The sequence below is a fragment of the Babylonia areolata genome, chromosome 17 (genome assembly GCF_041734735.1).
Source record: "Babylonia areolata isolate BAREFJ2019XMU chromosome 17, ASM4173473v1, whole genome shotgun sequence".
Classification (NCBI taxonomy): domain Eukaryota; kingdom Metazoa; phylum Mollusca; class Gastropoda; order Neogastropoda; family Buccinidae; genus Babylonia; species Babylonia areolata.
In genome coordinates this window covers 13,500,575-13,525,574 of record NC_134892.1, presented here as the reverse complement: position 1 = coordinate 13,525,574, position 25,000 = coordinate 13,500,575, and the positions used below count along the sequence as shown (strand labels likewise).

Here is a 25,000-nt window from a genome sequence, read left to right as displayed (position 1 = left end):
CACACACACACACACACACACACACACAAAATAACATAAATTTACTGTTCAGTTGTGGAGAGTTGTAGGAGGGCATTCAGAATAACATCAGACTCTCTCTCTCACACACACACACACACACACACTGACACTCATGCACACATGCATGCAAACACACACACACACAAGCAAATCTATTGTTCAGTTGTGAAGAGTTGTAGGAGGGCATTCAGAATAACCTCAGGGTCTCTCACACCTCTCTCTCTCTCACACACACACACACACACACAGACTTACTGTGCAGGTGTGGAGAGTTGTAGGAGGGCATCTTATCGTTGAAGATGAGGTCGCAGTAACAGATGAGACACTCCGTCACCACGGCCTGGATCCCCACACCCTGCAGTGCTGCCGCTCCACCTCCCAGCTCCAGTTCCTTCGACCTGATCGTCATCATGATAATCATAATGATGATAATAATTATAATAATAATAATAATAATACAACTACCACAAATAATGATGATAATACTATCGTACTTATCCATCCAGGTCCAATTCCTTTGACCTGACAATAACAGTAACATTAACAATGATAATAATAGTTATAATAACTAATAATAACAACAACACAAGAACAATCATCATCATCACCATCATCATCATCATGAAGATGAAGATAATATATAGTATTTATCCACTCTGCTCCAGTTCCATGAACACGATGATGATATTGAAAATAAGCCCCATGCACAAACGCATGTGTTGGCACCGCAAAACAAACGCACACAACAGACACACGCGCACACACACACACACACAGAGCAGGCATTCACCGACAAGCACTCACACTACATGGAGAATTTAACAGAGGATGGAACTGAAAGGAGGGGGGGAGTTGAGGGGGGTGACTGTGCTTCACCACATCCACAAGCCTTGTTGAACAGACAGGTTTCGAAATTTATTCTGAAAGAGGACAGAGGACAGAGATGCAGAGAAAGAGAATTCCTGACACTGTGACATTCATACTGAGAGGCCCTTTGACTAAATATCTTTAAAGACATCTAGGGGACTTTAAGGAGCTTTTCTCCAGAAGATCTGAGAGAATGGGAAAGGGTGTAAACATAAAGGACAGAAGACAGGTAAGACAAGAGTGATTCTATGAAGCAATGATAGGCTAATATGCCATGGACAAATCAATTAGAAACAAAATCCCGGAGGAAAAATAATTTCATGTCCCGGCATATATCTGTAATGAACATACCACAATATATATGTAAATGTACAAACAGGAGCACTGACTCCTGCACACACACACACACACACACACACACACACACACACCACACACACACACACACCTGAGCAAGTTGGGAGCCCAGACAATGGCCAGGTTTTTGGAATGCATGCCTGTCTCTAACGCATGGCTGGCCACACGCCCCAAATGCCTCATCAGATATTCCAGAGTCCTGAAAAAATTACATGCAAGGAAAACAATGAAATTTACTCCTAGTATCACACTGAGTCTTGCAAAGATAAAAACTCTGTGATGGCATTTTCCATAACCATGCCAAAAAACAAAATAAAAATAAAGATGATAACTAGAGCTGTGAGTAATTTAAAAAAAATAAATAGAAAACAGAAAGTGACAGGACTGTGTGGGACATTGGCAGTTCATGGCTTAGAGAGTGTAAAGGGGTTGGGAGGGAGGGGGGTATACAAAAGAAAAACCCTTGCATTAACTAATGAGTTAGGCTTGCAGGTTATGATAACATTGCATTTCAACATTCTGATTATATGAAGGCAAATCCTACACTGGTGATGTTAACTCATGATCATGTGCACCATAGTCATTACCTAATGTTATCATCAGAGGTGATGACTTCACTGAATGTCAAATGTTATTGATTCATTATGTGCTTGATGTGAATTGTGTTGAATTGTATTGTATGAAAAGAAAAGAAAAGAACCTTCTTTGCAATGGGAGAAAAAAAAAAGCTGTTTGAGCAGTGTATCAGCTGACACACAGAACTGGCTCTTACGCCTAATGCTGAAAGGGGGGAGTGGAGGGGTGGTGGGACAGGTAGGACTTTCTATTCCAGACTGCTCCGGACAGGTGGACATAGATAAACCAAGACATCCCTATGGTCACACACCAGCAAAAGAGAATAGTCACGTGGGCATAGCAGCCAGTCAACTGATCAAACCAGTAGAAATGAGATTCTTTTCAGTCTAAAACCTATGAGAATGCTTTCAGTTTCAAATCTAACAAAAGATATCACCTTGAAAAAATGCATTTTATTTATTTCAGTTCTGTAAATCTTACCAATAACAATCCATACTGTTGTTATACCAGAAAAGTCAAGTACAATAATAATAACTTTCTTAAGCGTCTACACAATTTGTCCCATAGATTTCGAAAATGCTTTTCGAAAACTGAGCTAAGACATATGTCCTGAGCTTTTGGATTTTCAGGTGAGATCCTAACTGTAACTGGAAAGTTACCTGCTGCATGACTGAACTGTCAAGTCACCTGTATTGACTGATAACCGTTAGTTCCACAGGAAAGTTACCTGTAGTGTGGCGGTGGCAGCTGCTGCACGACGTCATGGATACGAAGCAGCTTGTTGTCTTCGTCCCTTACAGCCTCCTGAACACACACCAAACAATATTACAAGTCAGGAAATAAAACATAGGGTATTTAAAAAAAAAAAAAATTCAGTTAATAAATTGCTGGATCCCTATTACATAGCTCAATTGGAATGTTCCTGTAGTGTGATGTAGGCTACAGGCATCACTGCACTGATTTTCTTTTCAATTAACTGACACTCAAATTTCAAATTTAGTACTGACAGGTTGTTGATTCCCCTCTTCTATTTCATCCTTTCTTTATATCTTCTCTCTCTCTAGGTAGGACCACTTAAATTTTGAAATTCAACATATCTAAAAACTAATTACACCATTGGAAAGAACATAAAAAACTAAGTTCACATGCAAATTTTCATTGCATTATACCCAGTAGTTTTTAAGAAAACGGCGTCTAAAAATGTGCAAAAATGACGCGTTTTGACAGATTTAACAAATTGCTATTTTTAGACTGTCATAAAATTTTAAGATGAAGACTTACCACATTGTTCTTTGCTGTACTTGGTTCCACCAATACCTAGTTTATGCTGAATTTTTTCTGGCCTACTCAAGAACATGCTTAGAGAGAGACAGTGCCTTCAAAATAGCAAAATATTCAGTTTTGTCAAGTGTCGAATGGCCTGATTTCACAGTGATAACATGCTGACTTATAATGCTGATATCTCAGAAAGTTTTCAAGCTACAAAAACATTTCAGATATGTGCATGTTCAGAAAAGCATGTAGAATACAGTTTTTTGGAAGACTTTATGCTATCAGAAATGCAAATAACAATGAAAACAGTCACAAAGTATATGGTTTTTAGTAACAAATGAGCAAGTTTTTTACAATCATGATGATACTATGCTGTCAGATATCACCAGAGTAATTGTAAATGTGCATATTTGACATAACAGAAGTCCAGTCATTTCAGCATCCTTGATTTGCAGTTCCCTTTCTTTTTCACTCAGTTTTGCTTTAAGAAATGACACCTCCTCTGTCGTTGTTCTTAGTTCCTGTGTGATAATGTCCTCATTTTTTTCTTTGCTGCATGCTGGCTCTGGGTCTGAAGTAGGAGGTAGCTGACATTTTTTTGCTTCTTCCTGCTGTCTCTGATGACCTCTGCACTTTCAAAAGGAAGTTCTACTCCCCCTGGTTTACTTCTGTTTTTACGCAGGCGAGCCTCATCTGCTCTGAGCCTCCCCAGTTTTAATTTGAGCTGTTGGGTTGGTGGCAAATCTCTGACCAGGTGTCATTTATGCAATGTTGCATCCTTTATCCTCAATATCCTAGCTAAGTGACATACTTCAGACACAAGACCAATAGGACAACTGAGTAAAGCCTCACAGTCCTCTACAGTTCCTTTCAAAAGATCTGCACGTGTAATTCCAAACTTCTGACAGGAGGGGCCAGGGAAGATGCATGAATCTTTCCTTTCTTGTAAAAAACATTCAGCACCACTGATCGTTTCACACTTGCTGAATTCCTTAACTATTGACACCACACGTGGAAAGGTACACTCTGGGAACAATTTGTGTAGAAAATGTTCCATTTCCCCCCAGGTTTTGTTTTCTTGATGCTTTAACATATTTAACTGCATCAAGAGTTTGTTGTTGGATGGAACCTTGGGTGCTGATGGTGGTCTTCTTCGTCCACTGTGTGCAACAGTCGCCCTTAAGGCTTTATACTGATCATCATCTGAAATACACAGGCATGAAATTTGAGACAGCTCTAATGCTTTAAAATACTTTTTTTTTTTCATTTCATAGATGCTTTTGCATATATATCATTTATATGTGTGTGTGCATGAGTGTGTGATGAATGTGCACTGATACATGATCTACTAATTTCATTACTACTCCACTGTAATGGTTTCACTTAAATTGATGTAAGTTTTATGTAACAACATATCTTAAACTTATTTCATGTTTACTAATCATATAAGTTAATTATTCTTTAAATCATTTACACACACACACACACACACACACACACACACACTAACTAATCCATACTCAGGCAACCTCATGTATGCATGCTACATCAGTTCAACAGACACTAACTCTGTGCATACACTCTTAGTATATAAGATACATACTAATGCGCGCACGCACGCACGCACGCACGCACGCACACACACACACACACACACACACACACACACACGCGCGCGCGCGCGCGTGAAATTGTCTTGGCGTTTGATGACCAGAACAGAAGTGGAAAGATACACGTGTTCCCATGCTGTCCGACGTCGGTCACAATATTAAACCATCAATCCGCTCTCACTAACTCAAAACCCTTGTACAACAAAAAAATTACTGAATAATCTGACACTTCATCTTCTAGATACAGCTGTCGATCGCGGTAAATTTTTGAATAAAAGATCATAATTGTGCTAAAAAAAATAACGTGACTGACGAAGCGTTACTGTTCCCAGTTACACATCAACACTGCTGAAGCAAAGTTGTTAGGATTCATCCAAACCCACAAAAATATTTAAAAAATATGATTTACATTTATTTTCAAAATAAACATATTGAAAAAAAATTTGCTTACAAACCTGTAAGTTGGCGTGTTTTCCATTCTTCAAACGATGATGACGAGCAGACGGCTTCAATCGCCGCCATGGTCGAGCAGCGTTGCGGGATCCGAAATCGGTCACTCGTTTTTCTTCCAAAGCGCGTTCGAGACTCTTTCTTTATATAAAAGCCATGAATTGCACTTGAAAGTGCATAGTTTAAACTTTCTTTTCTTGTAATTTGCTCGTGATTTGAAACACTGGTTCGTATGTTATAGGGTCGCAAACATCAGTCTCACACTTTCGCTGCGACTTTCAGATCTACTTTCTGTGAAAACCCCAACAAATTTCTAGCAAATCTAAACTTGAGAATCCTGGCTTGCCAGTGACATAGTTTCTAAATTTATACATGGCCAAACAATGCAGCGCGAAACGATCGAGTGACACACATGTTATTCTGCTCGCGCGGCAAGCACGGCGGAGTCTGTCACCGCAGTAAAAATCGACGCGACACCCTTTGTGTTTAAACGCCCGGCACATACCAGTTTGACTCGAATGATAAAAACAAATACCACAGGAAGATAGATGAAAGAATGAACTTTATTCCAGTATAAGATTGGTGTCATTTAATTAAGTTTGGTAGTGAAACGAGCGAGTTGAAAATGGTCAAATTATGGGTCTGGACTGCGCTGTTAACCACAGCCACAGTGGCCGCGGACCGACCTACTCTCTCTCTCTCTCTCTCTCACGCACACACACACACACATGCACACACACACTCAAGCGTTTACACACACAAACACACAAACACATGCACACACACACACACACACAAGTAAAAAAGACATGAAATTAGAGAAAGGAAAAACAAATAAACAAACAAAAAATACTCACAGCAAACTTATCATAGAGCTGGTAGGTGAGCAGAGGGTTGGGCAGCTCACGAAAGTACATCTTGAGCAGGGAGCTGATGCTGTGGATGTCCTGAAGGTACGTCGCCTCAAACAGCTCCGGCACCTCATCCTCATCAAACGCCACCCTGTTTCAGCACGTACACACACAATGAGGAGTTTGTATTACACACTCCCAGTTTCGTTAAATAAACTGTACCATGTCAAACTCATGCAAACCAGGCCTATCTGTTTGCACCTCTCTGCCAAAATAATTTCGCGGCAACTCAATGATAAGACGTCTCACCGTTAGACCGCCATCTGCTAGCCAGTGAAACACCATTCCCGGCAGGAGGCAAATAATCATTAACAATGGCCGCCATTTTTCAGATAAGTTATATCAACAATTTCCTCTCTATCTGCCTACCATTTATGCATGAGGAATGTTATTTTCATGCATGTTTGCTGTTTGTTGAAGCCTTCCGGGACGTTTTCGTCACCTGATTCTTAAATCTGACATTGTTTACATCAGTTTGTGACGTCTTTTTTGATGTTTTGTTTTGTGAAATTTGTCTCGCTCTTCACACACACACACAATGATTTTGACACAGTTTCAGTTTCTCAAGAAAGCATCGCAGCGTTCCGGTTAATCCATATATATGTTCAATCACATCTGCTAGGCTGCAGTGGCAGATAATGTCGTCTGAACCATTTTCCTTTGCAAAACTTTCTATTGTACAAATCCAGAAGCAGAGAATCTTTACCAACAAATGCCCCCCCTTTCATGACCAAAAATAAAAACAAAGACTTTTACACCATCAGCAAAACCTCATCACATGACCAGATTTTATGTAATAAAAATAACAACCAAAAAAAAACCAAACAAAAAACAACCGATCTTGTAGATGGAAAAGAAAACGAAAATGAGAAAAAAATTCACAGAACATAAAACACATATAAGGCACAATACATCTTTATTTATCCATTTGGAAATCAAACAAATCAGTATCAACTGATTTCATGTTCTTATTCCACACAAACACAAGCTTATGCACATGCACACACACACACACACACACACACACACACACACAAACTGCACACACACACATACATACACAGTTACATACCATAACAGCCTCACAAACTGACCTCAACTTCTGTATGTTAGACGTGATGCCAGACAAGCGATAAATGCCGTCCACAATTCCATAACGCTCGATCACTTCCGCACAACTTTTCAGCACCACTGGAACTGTAGGACAAAAGTAAATAAATACATAAATAAGTGATGAATATACATACAACAAGACGGAACTACAGAGCACCACCCAAGCGACTCTCCGGTAATGCCGAATCTCATTAGTATGAAAACAGTCTGCAGAGTGTGTCATATTGTGTTGTGTTGTGTTGTGTTGTGTACTGAGTGTATTATATTGTATTTGATTGCTTTGTACTGTCTTACACTGCACTGTACTGTACTGTATTGTACTGTACTGTACCGTACTGTACTGTCTTAATTTTTGTTACAATATATTTCTCAGTATGAAACTCAGGCTGCTCTCCCCAGTGAGATCACTTCACTACAGTTCTACTTTTGTTTTTCTTTTCTTCTGCCTGCAAGTGTAGTTGTTTTCTTCTGTAGGTGGATTTTTCTATATAGAATTTTGCCAGGTACAACCCTTTTGTTGCCATGGGTTCTTTTACGTGTGCAAAGTGCATGCTATGTGTGAAGTGCATTCTGTACATGGTACCTCAGTTTATCATCTCTCACTTGCAGTGAAAAGACGTTAAACTAAAGAACGAACACACACACATTCTCACTTTCACACTGTCTCTCCCTCTCTCTCTCACACACTACACACAAACACACTCAGGAAATACATCACACACAATCACACTCACTCACACACACACTCTCTCTCTCACATAAACACACACTCCGTAACTCACACAAACACTCAACTCACTCACTCTCACACACACACTCACTCTTTCTCTCTCGCTCTCTCTCTCACACACACACCCCACCCACTACACACCCACCAGTCCACACACCCCCCGGCTCCACCCTCAAAACCCACACTTCCACAAACTCACCATCATGGCCCGAGTTGAGCAGATGCTCGCCCAGGTCACAGCCGAACACCCTCTCCTTCACGATGCCCGACTGCTTCAGCTGGTTGCGGGGGGGCCGGTTGGTGAAGAACGTCCGCAGCACCGACATCAGCTTCCCATGCTTGCGAAGCACTGGCACAGCAAAAGGAGGAGTTTGTATTATACTCCATGTTTGGTGATACATAAAAAGCGTAAGACGAGACAGAGCGAAAACCTGACAAGATGGCGTGGAGAGCCTTGGCCAAAGGAATGATTCAGCGCTTATAGCTTTTAGAGGCGTTGTGATTGGCTAAGAGGACCGGGCAAGAAAGGGCGTCTTTTCACTGTTAGCCGCGCGAAATTTGGCCAAGCAGAGCAAACCGATAGGCCTAGTTTGCATCAGTTTGACATGGTACAGTATATGACACCAAACAACAAATAACGTCACTGAAATCAACACACATTCAACAAAGTTTCTCTAACTGGAGATGATAAAAGCATATATTAAGCATTCCGCTTTCTTTTTGTTCTTGTGTTTGGTAACACCAGGCACCATCTTTCTGCTCATTCCCACTCTCAGGAAGCAAGTGGCAGAACGATTAAGACGCTCATATGTCCAATACAGTGTCTGTGAGGGTCTGGGTTCAATTCTTCACTCTAAAAGCGTAGCAAGGTTTTCCAGCAACGTGATGCCAAAAACACCTTCATTAAAAGTTGAACAAACCAAAGTTAAAACTTTCCAAAAGCAGCATCAAAAACAGAAAACGAACAAAAAAAAACAACAACAAAAAACAAAAAAACCCACCACCACCATATACACATGTTCAGCTAAATCTACAGTGTTTGTGTTCATTTGTATCTTTTACTGTTTTGCCTGTAGAATCACCTTGGGTCGAAACATGTCACTTTGTCATGTTGGTTTGCGTTGTAACCTATGTTCACGTCACTCAATCCTGTCTTATGAGAATCAAAATATCCCTTTCTCTTTCTTTTGAAAAAAGAAAAAGAAAAAAGGGCATGACAGCTGGGATGTAGGTATTGCATGTCGTTCCAAAGGAATAAATCTAAACTATCACTTAACATCACACTCACACACACACACACAATCACACACACACAAACACACACATTAAACCAAAACAAAAACGGGAAGAAGAAACAAAACTAAACTCACAACACTGAAGTCAATTAAGTAAACACAACACTTCTATCAGCATGAATGAATAATCATATATTCATAACGCATATAATACACATATCTACTGCAGCAAAATGCACCAATCTATAGCCAAAGGTTTGGTACACACACACTCAGACACATTCACACACACACATATTCTATACCCAAAGGTACAGTACACACACACACACACACACACACACACACAAAATCTAAATAATGTTGAGCTGCAAACTGTTTTAATGCCATCTGTTTTTGTTTTTTTTCTCAAGGCCTGACTAAGCACGTTGGGTTACGCTGCTGGTCAGGCATCTGCTTGGCAGATGTGGTGTAGCGTATATGGATTTGTCCGAACACAGTGACGCCTCCTTGAGCTACTGAAACTGAAACTGTTCAGTGTCAAGAATATACAGGTTCTTCAATTGCCCGGGTTACCAATAATCAATTTTATTGCAATGTCTGTTTACACAAATACACTGATATGAAACATGTAGACATTACAACCACCTCCCCCCCCAAAAAAAAACACCAAAAAGCCCACAAAACACTCCAGTACTCACTGCTGGCAGTCTCCTCATCCACCTCACACGGTTTGCGAGTGACAGCTGGAGTGGACAGGGGCGTCAAGGTGCCACCGTGAATGGACGTGCTTAGCGACCCTGTCACCGGCATCACTGTCGCCATGGACGACGGGACTTTATCACCGATGATCACCTCCACACAGGCACTGGGGAAGAATCCAACCTGGAAAAAATAAAATAAAATAGAATAATAAAAACAAGACAACAAAACCATTAGTTGTTGCTTTCTTTTTCTTGTGTTGCATTATTACTCTTTGTCACAACAGATGTTTGTTGTGTAAAACATGGGATGCCTTTCAAACAAAAAATAAAAAGACACAGAAAGAACAAAAAAACAAAATGGTTAGTTGTTGCTTTCTTTTTCTTGTTTTGCATTTTCACTCATTGTCACGATAAATGTTTGTGTGTAAAATTTGTATTTTGTATTTGTATTTGTATTTATTTTTATCACAACAGATTTCTCTGTGTGAAATTTAAGCTGCTCTCCCAAGGAAGAGCGCATCGCTACACTACAGCGCCACCCATTTGTTTTTCCAATCGAAATGACAAACAATATCGACAACAACATGTGAAACATAAATAACGGCTCAACTATCTTGCTTCATAATTCAGCAGAATACAGAGGACTTTATACGACAATGTTGAGCACTAGAATAAAGTTTCAAACATAAAAAAACCCACTGGTTCTCAATCAGTTTCATGTAAGGTACATTTTCTCGTCAATAGTATAGTTACCTGTCAAACATCCACCCAGATTTACATTTACCTGTTACACATCCACTCGGACTTACAGTTCCTTATCACACATCCACTCAGACTTACAGTTACCTGTCACACATCCACCCAGACTTACAGTTACCTGTCACACATCCACTCAGACTTACAGTTACCTGTCACACATCCACTCAGACTTACAGTTACCTGTTACACATCCACTCAGACTTACAGTTACCTGTCACACATCCACAGACTTACAGTTACCTGTCACACATCCACCCAGACTTACAGTTACCTGTCACACATCCACTCAGACTTACAGTTACCTGTTACACATCCACTCAGACTTACAGTTCCTTATCGCACATCCACTCAGATTTACAGTTACCTGTCACACATCCACTCAGACTTACAGTTACCTGTCACACATCCACTCAGACTTACAGTTACCTGTCACACATCCACTCAGACTTACAGTTACCTGTCACACATCCACCCAGACTTACAGTTACCTGTCACACATCCACCCAGACTTACTGTTACCTGTAACATATCCACACAGACTTACAGTTACCTGTCACATATCCACACAGACTTACTGTTACCTGTCACACATCCACCCAGACTTACAGTTACCTGTCACATATCCACACAGACTTACTGTTACCTGTCACATATCCACACAGACTTACAGTTACCTGTCACACATCCACCCAGACTTAGTTACCTGTTACACATCCACTCAGACTTACAGTTACCTGTTACACATCCACCCAGACTTAGTTACATGTCACATATCCACTCAGACTTACAGCTACCTGTTACACATCCACCCAAACTTACAGTTACCTGTTACACATCCACACGGACTTACAGTTACCTGTCACACATCCAATCAGACTTACAGTTACCTGTCACACATCCAATCAGACTTACAGCTACCTGTTACACATCCACTCAGACTTACAGTTACCTGTCACACATCCACCCAGACTTACAGTTACCTGTCACACATCCACCCAGACTTACAGTTACCTGTTACACATCCACTCAGACTTACAGTTACCTGTCACACATCCACACAGACTTACAGTTACCTGTCACACATCCACTCAGACTTACAGTTACCTGTCACACATCCACCCAGACTCCACTCCCCTCTACTCACCTCAAAACCTCGCTTCCCTCTCCACCAGATGGTGTCCTCCGCCGGTGGCATGTCGATCACAGACACGATGTCTCCCACCTGAGGAAGACGACACACACAGGTGAAGCGTAACTCAAACTACAGTTGAGTGACAGGTGTGGATAAAACTGTTGACAATTTATGTTGCTAGATTCCACCCCCACCCCCTCTCCCCACCCCCACACTTTTCCCCCAACAAACTGAACAGAAGTGTATGTTCACAACAGGCTAGAGCTTGGAAGCTTGTACATAAAACATATACACCATCTGACGGAAACACAGAGAGATGCACACACAACTAATACCCCTCAAATTAGATGGTATTTTTTAAACCTGTATACACATTTACCCAAACATAAACCATTAACATATAAATGTATGTACACTAACGCAATCCTTTTCATAAACACATGCACAATTAAAAAAAAACCCACACCCATTCACGCTGGTGCATATATAAAAAGACACACAAACTCCAACACACACACACACACACACACACACACACACACACACACACACAAACACTCCCAACAAACACAAACCCATCCACACAAAAATCCCCTCCACCCCAACCCACACGTACTCACACACACGCCCTCCACTCCAACACATAAACACACCCACCCACATGCAAACCCCCTCTACCCCAACAAATACACTCACACATCCTCTACACCAAAACACACAGACACACACACGCACCACCCCAACACATAAACAAACACACCCAAACACATACCCTCTACCCAAATACACGCACACACACATACAGAACACACGCACACACTTACAAGTGCACGCACACATGTACACGTGCACATGCACGTGCACACGCACACACACACACCTGTAAGGATATTTCATCAGCAGCCTGTGCAGTGTACCGCTTGATGGCATGAGCTGCAGCAATGGCTGGTGTGTTGATTCCAGAATCATCCACAGCCAGCAGTCGATTACCTCGATTGTCCATCTGTCAATCATACAGCAAAAACATATATAGAACAACTGTGTCGCTACAACACTGCCTAAACTCTATACTCAGGTGATCAACATGCCAACTGACTCAAAGAACCTTTCCACCGGACGTCAACATCATCATCATCACTGCCGTCATCATTTTCACCATCATCATATCACATCAATAACTGATGATTTCATCTTTATCACCATCATCACATCATATCGATCTTAACTGTCATCATTGTTACCATCATCATCATCATGACAGCTGTCATGATTACCAAAATCATCATCATCACCATTGCTGTCATCATTATCACCATCATCAAATCACATCAGCCATTATTGTCATCATTACCACCATCATCATATTGTATCTGTCTTGCCTGTAACCAATTATGGATGGAGCCACAATTATCAAGGCACCTGCCAGCTCAAAAGAATCTCTTCAGATTCCATCATCATCACTATCACCATCATCATCACCACCATTATCATCATGATGATGCTTCACTTCTGATCAGTAATGGAGTAATTTATCACAACAGATTTCTCTGTGTGAAATTCAGGCTGCTCTCCCCAGGGAGAGCGTGTCGCTACACTACAGCACTACCCATTTTTTTGTATTTTTTCCTGCATGCAGTTTTATTTGTTTTTCCTATCGAAGTGGATTTTTCTACAAGAATTTTGCCAGGAACAACCCTTTTGTTGCTGTGGGTTCTTTTACGTGCAGTAAGTGCATTCTGCACACGGGACCTCGGTTTATCGTCTCATCCGAATGACTAGCATCCAGACCACCACTCAAAGTCTAGTGAAGGGGGAGAAAATATCGGCGGCTGAGCCGTGATTCAAACCAGCGTGCTCAGATTCTCTCGCTTCTTGGCGGCTGCGCTACCTCTTGGCCATCACTCCATTTTATGTAGGAATGCTCACGCATTCCATCATCCGGAGAGAGTTAAAATGGCAGAATGAGAAGACTGGCTCCGACCTATCCTATGCTGAGCTCCAGACATGGTGGATCAGAATTCACTGCCCCCAGATTCATGGGGGGGCTGTTGTTCGAGGGATGTGGTGGCTGTCTCCACTCTGGGGGGGGAGCTCACTCCGTCTGGCTCCGCGACTAAGCCATTATTGTCGTTAGTAGGGGGCTTAGTAGGTGGTGTCCTAAGTACGTTAAAACAGAACAGGCACCACTGAACACCGCTGAAGTGACTCAGCAGCAGTGCAGGGTCTCCTCTGGTGTGTGGCCTCCTGGCGACCTAACATCGACGGTTCCCTGCGGACTGCCGACGTGGCTGGAACTGCGACAGACGAACCCAGGTGTGGCCGTGTATGGGGGAATCTAAATGAGCGACGTGGGAGTAATGCCACTGAAACGGTACAGATGATGGGGCAGCAAAAAAAAAAAAAAAGAATTCACTGCCCCCGAGGTGCATATAAGGCCATGGGACCTTTAACCTTCATATTCATCATAATTATGGCGATGATGTCTCTCACCTCCAGCCAGTTGAGAATGGAGCCACAGTTGATCATGGTGCCGGCCAGCTCAGAGAATCTCTTCAGGTAACCGTGAAGAAGTTGCTCCACCTCCTGGATAACAGGCAGGTGTGTACGGTTCACTTTAGTTGGGCAGGATCTGTTTTGTTTTTCTTGTTAGTTTCAAAATATTTCTTTCTTTGTAAGTGTGTGTGGGTGGGGAGAGGGGGGGGGACTGTGAGTTGTCTTTGTTTCTTTGTGTGTGTATGTGTGTATGCATGTGTATGCGCGCATGTATGTGTGTACATGTGTGTGTGTGTGTGTGTGTGTGCACATGTATTCACATCAACACTTATCTGTGTGTGTGTGTGTGTGTGTGTGTGTGTGTGTGTGTGTGTGTCTATGTATGTATGTGGGAACAGAAATGCACACCAACACTTATCTGTGTCTTTGCGTATGTGTGTGCGTATGTATGTATATGTGTATGAGTCTGTGCCCATGTGTGTGCGTTATGTATGCATATGTGTGCATGTGTCTGTGTGTAGGCGCAACTCCTCCCACCCCCCCCCGCACACAGAAGATAATACTCTCCAACCTACCATAGTACGCCTTAATCAGAAGACAACACCTTCCAATTCCCCCCCCCCCCCCCCCCCCCCCCCCCCCCACACACACACACAGGGCCGATAATACCCTTAAACCTCAATTTGGCCCCCAAACACTGAAAATAATACCTTCCAACTTCCCCACAGGGCCCCGTCACACAGAAAATAACACCTTCTAACCAACCCACGCCCCCTTGCAGAACCCCTCACACGGAAGATATACCCTCCAACCTACCTTCACACAGAAGATAATACCTTCTCACTCCCCCACCCCCTACAGAACCCCTCACACGGAAGATATACCCTTCAATCTACCTTCACACAGAAGATAACACCTTCTAACTCCCCCACCCCACCCCCTGCAGAACCCCTCACACGGAAGACAATACCTTCCAACCAACCTTCACACAGAAGATAACACCTCCCAACTCCCCCACCCCCTACACATACCCTGCAGAACCCCTCACACGTTAGACAATACCTTCCAACCTACCCTCACACAGAAGATAACACCTTCCAACTCCCCCACCTCCAACCCACCCCCTGCAGAACCCCTCACACAGAAGATAACATCTTCCAACTCCCCCACCCCCTGCAGAACCCCTCACACAGAAGATAATACCCTCCAACCTACCTTCACACAGAAGATAACATCTTCCAACTCCCCCACCCCCTGCAGAACCCCTTACATGAAAGATATACCCTTCAACCTACCCTCACACAGGAGATAATACCCTCCAACCTACCTTCACACAGAAAATAACACCTTCTAACTCCCTCATCCCCTACCCACCCCCTGCAGAACCCCTCACACGGAAGACCCTCCAACCTACCCTCGCACAGAAGATAACACCTTCCAACTCCCCCACCCCCAACCCACCCCCTGCAGAACCCCTCACACAGAAGATAATACCTTCCAATCTACCTTCACACAGAAGATAACACCTTCCAACTCCCCCACCCCCTACACATACCCTGCAGAACCCCTCACACGTTAGACAATACCTTCCAACCTACCTCCACACAGAAGATAACACCTTCCAACTCCCCCACCCCCAACCCACCCCCTGCAGAACCTGTCACACAGAAGATATACCCTCCGACCTACCCTCACACAGAAGATAACACCTTCCAACTCCACCACCCCCTACCCACCCCCTGCAGAACCCCTCACACGGAAGATAACACCCTTCCAACCTACCTTCACACAGAAGATAACACCTTCCAACCCCACCCCCCACCCCCAAACCCAGCCCACCCCACAGTAACACCGCTGCCCCCCCTCACCTGGCTGTTCTTGACGTCGGTGTTGGTGGCCTGCAGGTCCGGCAGCTGGGAGAACTTGCGGTCGAAGATGCAGCGGTGCAGCTGCCGGTCGAGGGAGGCGAAGTGGGACAGGGAGCGCCGTACGGTCCAGCCCTTGTCGTTGACCGACACCCGCACCAGGAGAGCGGCCTCCCCTTGCTCCACCTCATTGTGCCGGTAGTTCTCGCGGTCGTCGTCGCACAGGTTCACCTGTGGAAAGAGGGGAGGGTGGGGAGGGGAGGGGAGGGGAGGGATGGATGGTGTTCACTGAGTCGTCATGGCTAAGATTTATCCATTTATAAAAAAAAATGTCTTGCAGTCATCGTCGAACAGGAAGGTCATCGTCGAATGGGTTCACCTGTGGAAAGAGTGATGGGAGGGATGTATGGATGTTGGTCAATGAGTCATCATAGTTAAGATTTATCCATTAAAAAAAAAAAAAAAAAAAAATGTCTTGCAGTCATCGTCGAACAGGTTCAACTGTGGAAAGAGTGAGGGAGGGACAGATGTTGTTCACCGAGTCATCATGGCTAAGATTTACGCATGAAAAAAAAAAAAAGAGTCTAGCAGTCATCATCGCACAGGTTCACATGTGGAAAGAAGAGAGGGGAGGTATAGATGTTGTTCACTGAGTTGTCATGGCCGAGATTTATCCATTTGAAAAAAAAAAAAAAAAAAGTCTAGAGGTCATAGTCGCACAGGTACGTCATAGTCATTGTCACACGGATAGGTCATAGTCATTGTCGCACCGGTTCACCTGTGGAAAGAGTGAGGGGAGGGATGGATGGATGGCAGTTGCTCACGGAGTCGTCATGGCTAAGATTTATCCACTTACAAACAAAAAAGTCTAGCAATCACAGTCGCACAAGTAGGTCTTCGTCGCACAGGTTCACCTGTGGAAAGAGAAGAAAGAAAAGATGTTGTTCACTGAGTCATCATGACTAAGATTTACCCTTTTTTTTTCTTTCTTTTTTTAACAGTCTAGCAGACATCATCACACAGGTGTGTCGTCGTGGCACAGGTTCACCTGTGGAAAGAGGAGAGGGGAGGGATGTTGTTCACTGAGTTGTCATGGCTAAGATTTACCCATTAAGAAAAAAAAGTCTAGCAGTCATTGTACACACACAGGTAGGTCATCGTTGCACAGGTTCACCTGTAGAAAGAGGGAGGGGAGGGAGGGATGGTGCTCACTGAGTCGTCATGGCTAAGACTGACACATTTTTTTATTAAAAAAATCTTGCAGTCATCGTCACACAGTTGTCATGGTCATCATCGCATAGGTAGGTCATGGTTGCACAGGTTCATCTGTGGTAAGAGAACAAAGAAGAGTTGCTGTTCACATGGCTAAGATTTACCCCCCCACCCTTTTTTTTTTAAAGTCTTGCAGTCATCAGGCTGTTCACAAAGTCATCATAGCTAAGATTTATCCATTAAACAAGCAAACAAACAAAACGTCTAGCGGTCCTTGCCACACAGTTTCACCTGGGGACAGTACAAGGGACAAAATTGTTTTGTTTTGTTGTTTTTTTAAGAAAAAAAGACAAAAAAAAAAAGACAATTAAACCTGATGCATAAGCCACACAGATAAAAAACCATTGGATCAAGAGAAATAATATCTAATTTAAAAGAATACTGAGAAAACAAAACAAAAATGAACACAAAAAGTTACTCCAAGAACTAAAATGTTCAATCTTTTTAATTTTTGAAAAAGATATTTCATGAATTCTGCTGAACACCAAATACATAACCCCCCCCCCCCCTACACACACACACACACACACACACACACACAGGTATTCATCATCATCATCTGCATTCATAAGCAGCAACTCTCACAATCAATTTCTCATGTACAACACACTTTATCCCACCATTTAGGCAGCCATACTCCATGTTCAGGAAAGCACAGGCATTCCCTACATTTTCTGAATCCGAAGGGTTTCTCACAGTTCACTGTCTCACCTGTAGCTGCCCGAAGTCCACAAAGTCATAATGAAAGTGGGCACAGTCCTCTAACTTGGGAAAGCGGATCGACTCTTGACTGCTTCTGTAAAACATAAAAAATTGATTAAACTAATTAATGAATCACCCTTCCTGTGTCACTGTCAGAGATCCTCCCTGTATCTAACCAGATAAATGTGCATGTGGATTAATTTCTGTACAGCATCTTCCTTCACGTGGTCCTGTGCCAAATACACCCCAAAACAAAACAACACTTCAGACATTCAAGATAAATCTGACTTTCAAGAACAATTTTCTATCCTCCACCTTCCGTGCTTGGGGTGAGTTCCTGTTAAGGTCTTCAGTGTCGGCAGATTCAAGGGGGGTCTGGTGTTGGGAGGGATGTGGTGGTGGTTCTTCAATCTAGAGGGGACACTCACTCGATCTCACTCAACAAAACGTGATTTTTATCGTCAGTAGGCCCTGTCGAGGTCTTCAGTGTTGGCAGATTCAAGTGGGGACTGTCATCAAGGGGCACAGTGGTGGTTCTTCACTCTAAAGGAGACGATCGATCAGTCTCACTCCAAGATTAAGTTATTATTATTGTCAATAAGGAGCCCAACGCTCAGCTTTTATCACAGATTGACTAAAGCTTACAGCTGGGCCAACAGCAAAGTGAGAGCTGTAGGATCAATGGTTTCTCCATTGAAATGGGAAGTCATTTACAGCTTAGTCTTTTCTGAAGGACTATGACTGAAATAAGGAGGCAAGACTGCACTGGCTCTTAGTGCTGCAGCCTTGAGGGCTAGCTGGCCTCTGGAAACCATCCCAACGCCATCTGTCCTAAATACTTCCCTACCTTCTGTGGACTGCTGGTGTTGTGAATACCTCAGCAGACAAACCCAAATGTTGCTGTGTATGGGGGATCTTGGAATAAGCAGCGTGGGAGTAATGCCACTGAAATGGTACAGATGGCCAGGAAGAAAAAAAATCTTTTAAAAAAATCTATGAATCAGCTGTCAAAATGAAAACATACGCAATTTCCCAAGAGTGAAAAAAGATGACTATTCCCAACTGCTACTGTCAACAAGTGTCAGTCTTCTTAACTATATCATCCTAATAATTATTGCAATTATTTTCACCGTGGCAATGCTATGATTCTGTGACTCAAGATAATCTCTGCAGTCTTGGTCCTTGAAATTATGGTGCTTAGAGCCTCGCCGACCACTAAGGCCATCTCAAGGCTATTCTTGGTCCTTGGTCCTTGATACAATACATAGTTTCATTTCACCATGATGATCACCACCATTATCATGATCCTCTCTGTTTTCATCATCTTCTTACCACATAAAAACACAAAAAGTGGTTTGGATAAGTCTTGAATGTACTGCTGAAATCAATCAACACCCTCCCTCCCATCTGACCCATAATTTCAATATTTATGCTACTCATTCAGAATTATTCACACCACACATCACTGCACCCCCTCCCCCCCACCCCTCCTCCTCCTCCTTCCCTCTCCCTTCTTCATCCCCAACTGTTCATCTTCATCATCATCGTTGTCATCAACATCATCAATGTTATCATCATCATCATCATAATCATAGGCTTCATCATCATTAGACATTTTCCTTGTCGTCAACATCACTGTCATCTTTATCATGATTGTCATCACTGTTCTCATTGTCTTCATGATCACTGTCATTATCATCGTCATCTTCATCATGATTGTCATAATGTTGTCATCATCATCATCATCATTGTCAACATCATCATCATCTTTATCATGTCATCACTGTCCTCATCACCATCATCATCATCAACTTCATTTTCATCATCATCTTCATGACGACTGTCATCATCATCTTCATCAGTATGGTCTTCATCAAGCTTGTCATCACTATTGTCATTGTCTTCATAATCACTCACACTATTATTACAATCGCTGTCTTCATCACAGCTGTCATACTGTCGTCATCATTGTCTTCATCATGACTACCATCATCTTCATCATCATAATCAACATCATCGTCTTCATCACGACTGTCATCACTATCGTCGTCGTCTTTATGATCACTGTCATCGTCATCAACATCACGACTGTCATCACTGTCGTCATCAACTTCATCATCATCATCATCAGTGTGATGATGTCAGCACTCACTCGGAGGCGTGCTTGGAGCGCATGCTGCCCCGGTGGGAGGACGGAAGGCTGTCTGTGCTGTCATGGATATGCCAGATGCCCGTCTGAAACACACACACACACACGCACACTCACAAACACACACACGCACACACAAACAAACACACACACACACACACACGCACACACACACACACACACACACACGCACACACCCACGCACACACACACACACACACACACCCACACACTTATTCATTTACTGTCATTACAAATCACATGCCCACGCTGAAACACAACATGACACGCACACACAGTAACATTATTTCACTGCTGTCATTACCATTCATACCAAACTGAAACACGACACGTAGAAAACAATGTTATCTCATTACCGTCATCACTTTTTCAGTATTCTCCCGGTTGTTATTGTCCGTGTTGTTCACGCTGTCAATTATAACCAACACAAGGACAATATCACCAGCAACAATGACGCCGATCAAAACAGCGAGGACCGCAAGATGACAAAAGACGATAACCAGGAAAGAAAAAGAAGATGAAGATGGAAAGAAGGAGTAGGAAGTGAATGAGGAGAGGACTGAGAGAAGGAACAGAATGAGAGCTGAAAGAAGAAGGAGAGGGAAAAGGGACATGAAAAAGGAGAAGGAAAACAAAAACAATAAACTAATGCAGAATCCCTGACCAGAACCAATTAAGTCTATCAACAACTGATGAATATACACACAGAGACACACATGCGCAAACACAAACACATTCATACATATGTGCACACATTTGTGCATCCACACAAACACACACACACACACACACACACACACACGCACGCACGCAAACAGACGCAAACACACTCACACATACACACAAGCAAACTCTCTCTCTTACACACACACACACACACTCACTCAATCACTCACACACACACCATCACACGTAAGTCTCTCACCAACTCACATATATATTCATATGCTGACACACACACACACACACGCACGCACTCGTGCACTCACTTACCACACACCCTCACACCCACACCCAATCACACACACACACACACACTCAAGAACACATGCATGCATACTCACGCGCACACACACACACTTTCACCCTCCTCTCCCCCTCCCCCTCCACACACACCTCTCACACTCCCCTCCCCCTCCATACATACACGCACACACACTCCTTTCACCCTCACCTCACCCCCTCCACACACACACACATTTTTCACCCTCACTTCCCCCGCCCCTCCACACACACACACACACACACACACACACACACACATCCAAAAATATATATATGCACAAATACACATGCACACACGCACACACGCACACACACACACACAAACACACACACACGCACACACACACACACACGCACACACACACTCACCTTGCTGTACTGACTCAGTCCGCCCTCAGAGCGTACAGTTCCAGAGCTGGCTTTCCTCTGCGGTGCTTCATCTTCTGACAAGGGCACATTCCTGCAAAACACACAAGACCCACAAACCCTCACACTTAATCAAACGTCCAGGAACAGAAAACACAAGGATCTCACAGAGGGGAAAAAAAAGAAAAGAAAAGAACAAAACAATCCTTATCCCCAGCATAAAACAAAATAGATCTTTCAGAAACAAGGGGTTGGGGGGAAATGCGGGGCGGGGGGTGGGGGGTGGGGGTGTGTATGTGTGTGGGGGGGGAACCCTCTCAGCATTGGCAAAAAGTCTGTTGTAGTACTTCTTATCTATCAGCTCCATCTCATTCTCTTTTTCTTGTGATCGGTTGAGTCAGGAAAACACCACTCTTTTGTTTTTATGTGGGAGAGGGAATCGGATAGTAGTAGTAGTAGTAGTAGCAGCAGCAGAAGCAGCATAGCAATAGCAACAGCAGCAGTAGCGGATGTAGCAGCAGTTTAAGTAGTAGTAGAGGTGGTGGGGGTGTATGGTGTGGGGAATGACAGTCTTATTAACAACAGCAGTAGTAGTTGTAGTAGTAGTGGTGGTGGTGTAAGGTGTGGGGAAGAACGGTGAGGGGAAGGACAGAGTTAGTAACAACAGCAGTAGTAGTCGTAGTCGTAGTAGTGGTGGTGGTGGTGTAGGGTGTGGTGAAGGACAGTGTTAGTAACAACAGCAGTAGTAGTTGTAGTAGTGGTGGTGGTGTAAGATGTAGGGAAGGACAGTGTTAGTAACAACAGCAGTAGTAGTTGTAGTAGTGGTGGTGGTGGTAGTGGTGTGGGGTGTGGGGAAGGACAGTAACAACAGCAGCAGTAGTAGTCGTAGTAGTGGTGGTGGTGGTGTAGGGTGTGGTGAAGGACAGTGTTAGTAACAACAGCAGTAGTAGTCGTAGTAGTGGTGGTGGTGTAAGATGTAGGGAAGGACAGTGTTAGTAACAACAGCAGTAGTAGTTGTAGTAGTGGTGGTGGTGGTTGTGGTGTAGGGTGTGGGGAAGAACAGTGTTAGTAACAACAGCAGTAGTAGTCGTAGTAGTGGTGGTGGTTGTGGTGTAGGGTGTGGGGAAGAACAGTGTTAGTAACAACAGCAGTAGTAGTCGTAGTAGTAGTGGTGGTGGTGTAGGACAGTGTAAGTAACAACAGCAGTAGTAGTCGTAGTAGTGGTGGTGGTGTACGGTGTGGGGAAGAACAGTGTTAGTAACAACAGCAGTAGTAGTCATAGTAGTAGTAGTGGTGGTGGTGTACGGTGTGGGGAAGGGCAGTGTTAGTAACAACAGCAGTAGTAGTCGTAGTAGTGGTGGTGGTGTGGGGTGTGGGGAAGGACAGTAACAACAGCAGCAGTAGTAGTCGTAGCAGTAGTGGTGGTGGTTGTGGTGTAGGGTGTGGGGAAGAACAGTGTTAGTAACAACAGCAGTAGTAGTCGTAGTAGTAGTGGTGGTGGTGGTGTACGGTGTGGGGAAGGACAGTGTTAGTAACAACAGCAGTAGTAGTCGTAGTAGTAGTGGTGGTGGTGATGTAGGGAAGGACAGTGTTAGTAACAACAGCAGTAGTAGTCGTAGTAGTGGTGGTGGTGTAAGGTGTGGGGAAGAACAGTGTTAGTAACAACAGCAGTAGTAGTCGTAGTAGTGGTGGTGGTGGTGATGTAGAACAGTTTTAGTAACAACAGCAGTAGTAGTCGTAGTAGTGGTGGTGGTGGTGATGTAGAACAGTTTTAGTAACAACAGCAGTAGTAGTCGTAGTAGTGGTGGTGGTGGTGATGTAGGGAAGGACAGTGTTAGTAACAACAGCAGTAGTAGTCGTAGTAGTAGTGGTGGTGTACGGTGTGGGGAAGGACAGTGTTAGTAACAACAGTAGTAGTCATCGTAGCAGTGGCAATGGTGGTGTAGGGTGTGTGGAAGGACAGTGTTAGTAACAACAGCAGTAGTAGTCGTAGTAGTAGTGGTGGTGGTGTAGGGTGTGTGGAAGGACAGTGTTAGTAACAACAGCAGTAGTAGTCGTAGTAGTGGTGGTGGTGTAGGAAAGGGCAGTGTTAGTAACAACAGCAGTAGAAGAGAAAGGCAGCAGCACGTGTGGTGGTGGCAGCAGAGGTACCGCAGTAGTAGTAGTAGTAATAGTAGTAGTAGTCATCATCATCATAGTCGTTGCAGTAATAATCATCATAGTAGTCTAGTAGTCACAGTAGTAGTAGTCATAGTGGTAGTGGAGGATGAGAATGAGGAACACTATCAGTAATAAGAAAGAGGAGGACTGTGTTAGCATGAAGCAGAGCAGCAGCAGGCAGCTGCTGCAATACTTGTCAGTTGTCTAAAGCATTATCATCGTCATCAACATGACAAGAAAATGATGACAAAGATGATGCCCATGATGATGATGATGGCGGTGGCAGTACAAAAAGCTGTTTCTCCTTTCCCGGTTCATCCAATCACGAAAGGGGGGGAAAAAAAAAAGAGTGGGGTTGGGGGGTGAGGATAAAAGGCAACCTTTCATGACTTTTTCTCTCTCTTTTTTTTTTTTCTTTTTTTTTTTTTAAGCCTCAAACGCTATTGGCTGCAGCTTGGCACCACTCCAGCAAATGCAAGTCGAGAAGTGCAACAGGGGATAGGGAGGAAAAGAAAGCAAAAATACAAACAAATAAATAAAACAAGAATACCTTGGCGAAATGGGAAACAATATCTAAAATAATACAGTATCATACACCTTTGTTCCAGGAGTGGAAAGCCGCAATAACTGACAGTGGAGGATGGGGGGGAAGTGGGGGGGGGGGGGAGGGAAGGGGGTTGGGGTTTGGGGGGTGTGGGTGGGGGGATGAGGAAGCAAACTAAAGTTCTTTTCCCAAGATACTAACCGCAATCATCATCATCATCATCACCACCATCATCTACCTTTGTCAACAATGATGATGATGATGATATGATAAACTGATGATAAAAGCAAAGTCCTGATAAAACATAGATTCACAGTGATGAAATGTGCTCGCCAAAAATTAGCTGGCTGGAACACATGACATGATGTAACAGTTACTGTAGATAGTTTGACACCACAGACTCTTAATCTTATGTTCCATCAATCGAACAAAGTCAACTGTCTGTCCTAAGAATGTACAGCTCCATTATTTTTTTCTTTTTTATAAACACCTTTTTAAAGCCATCAAAATGCTTACTGAAAAACACACACATCATATACAGACCATAACAACACTTGTAACTCAAAACCGGACGTAACAGTTATATCACAAAATGGACATAACAGTAATATCACATAACCTTCTGAAACAATAATTTACAAGATTAGCTAGGAGGTTCTACGCATGCAGAATCTACATACTGAATC

General features: G+C 43.3%; 1 protein-coding gene across 2 annotated transcripts in view; it reads right to left on the bottom strand.

Annotated features, from left to right (window-relative positions):
- The window catches only part of LOC143291666 (uncharacterized), a 120,584-nt gene that overhangs the window by 21,317 nt on the left and 74,267 nt on the right, over positions 1-25,000 (bottom strand). For both annotated transcript variants that reach the window (XM_076601665.1, XM_076601666.1), the window contains exons 3-16: positions 21,614-21,704; positions 20,222-20,304; positions 18,079-18,163; positions 16,099-16,326; positions 14,228-14,320; positions 12,618-12,740; positions 11,750-11,827; positions 9,844-10,027; positions 8,107-8,256; positions 7,159-7,261; positions 6,011-6,155; positions 2,549-2,625; positions 1,337-1,444; positions 277-419 (exon numbers count right to left, since the gene is read on the bottom strand). In XM_076601665.1, the coding sequence (XP_076457780.1) occupies positions 277-419; positions 1,337-1,444; positions 2,549-2,625; positions 6,011-6,155; positions 7,159-7,261; positions 8,107-8,256; positions 9,844-10,027; positions 11,750-11,827; positions 12,618-12,740; positions 14,228-14,320; positions 16,099-16,326; positions 18,079-18,163; positions 20,222-20,304; positions 21,614-21,704 (1,691 nt within the window). The remainder of the gene's footprint in view (positions 1-276; positions 420-1,336; positions 1,445-2,548; positions 2,626-6,010; positions 6,156-7,158; positions 7,262-8,106; positions 8,257-9,843; positions 10,028-11,749; positions 11,828-12,617; positions 12,741-14,227; positions 14,321-16,098; positions 16,327-18,078; positions 18,164-20,221; positions 20,305-21,613; positions 21,705-25,000) is intronic.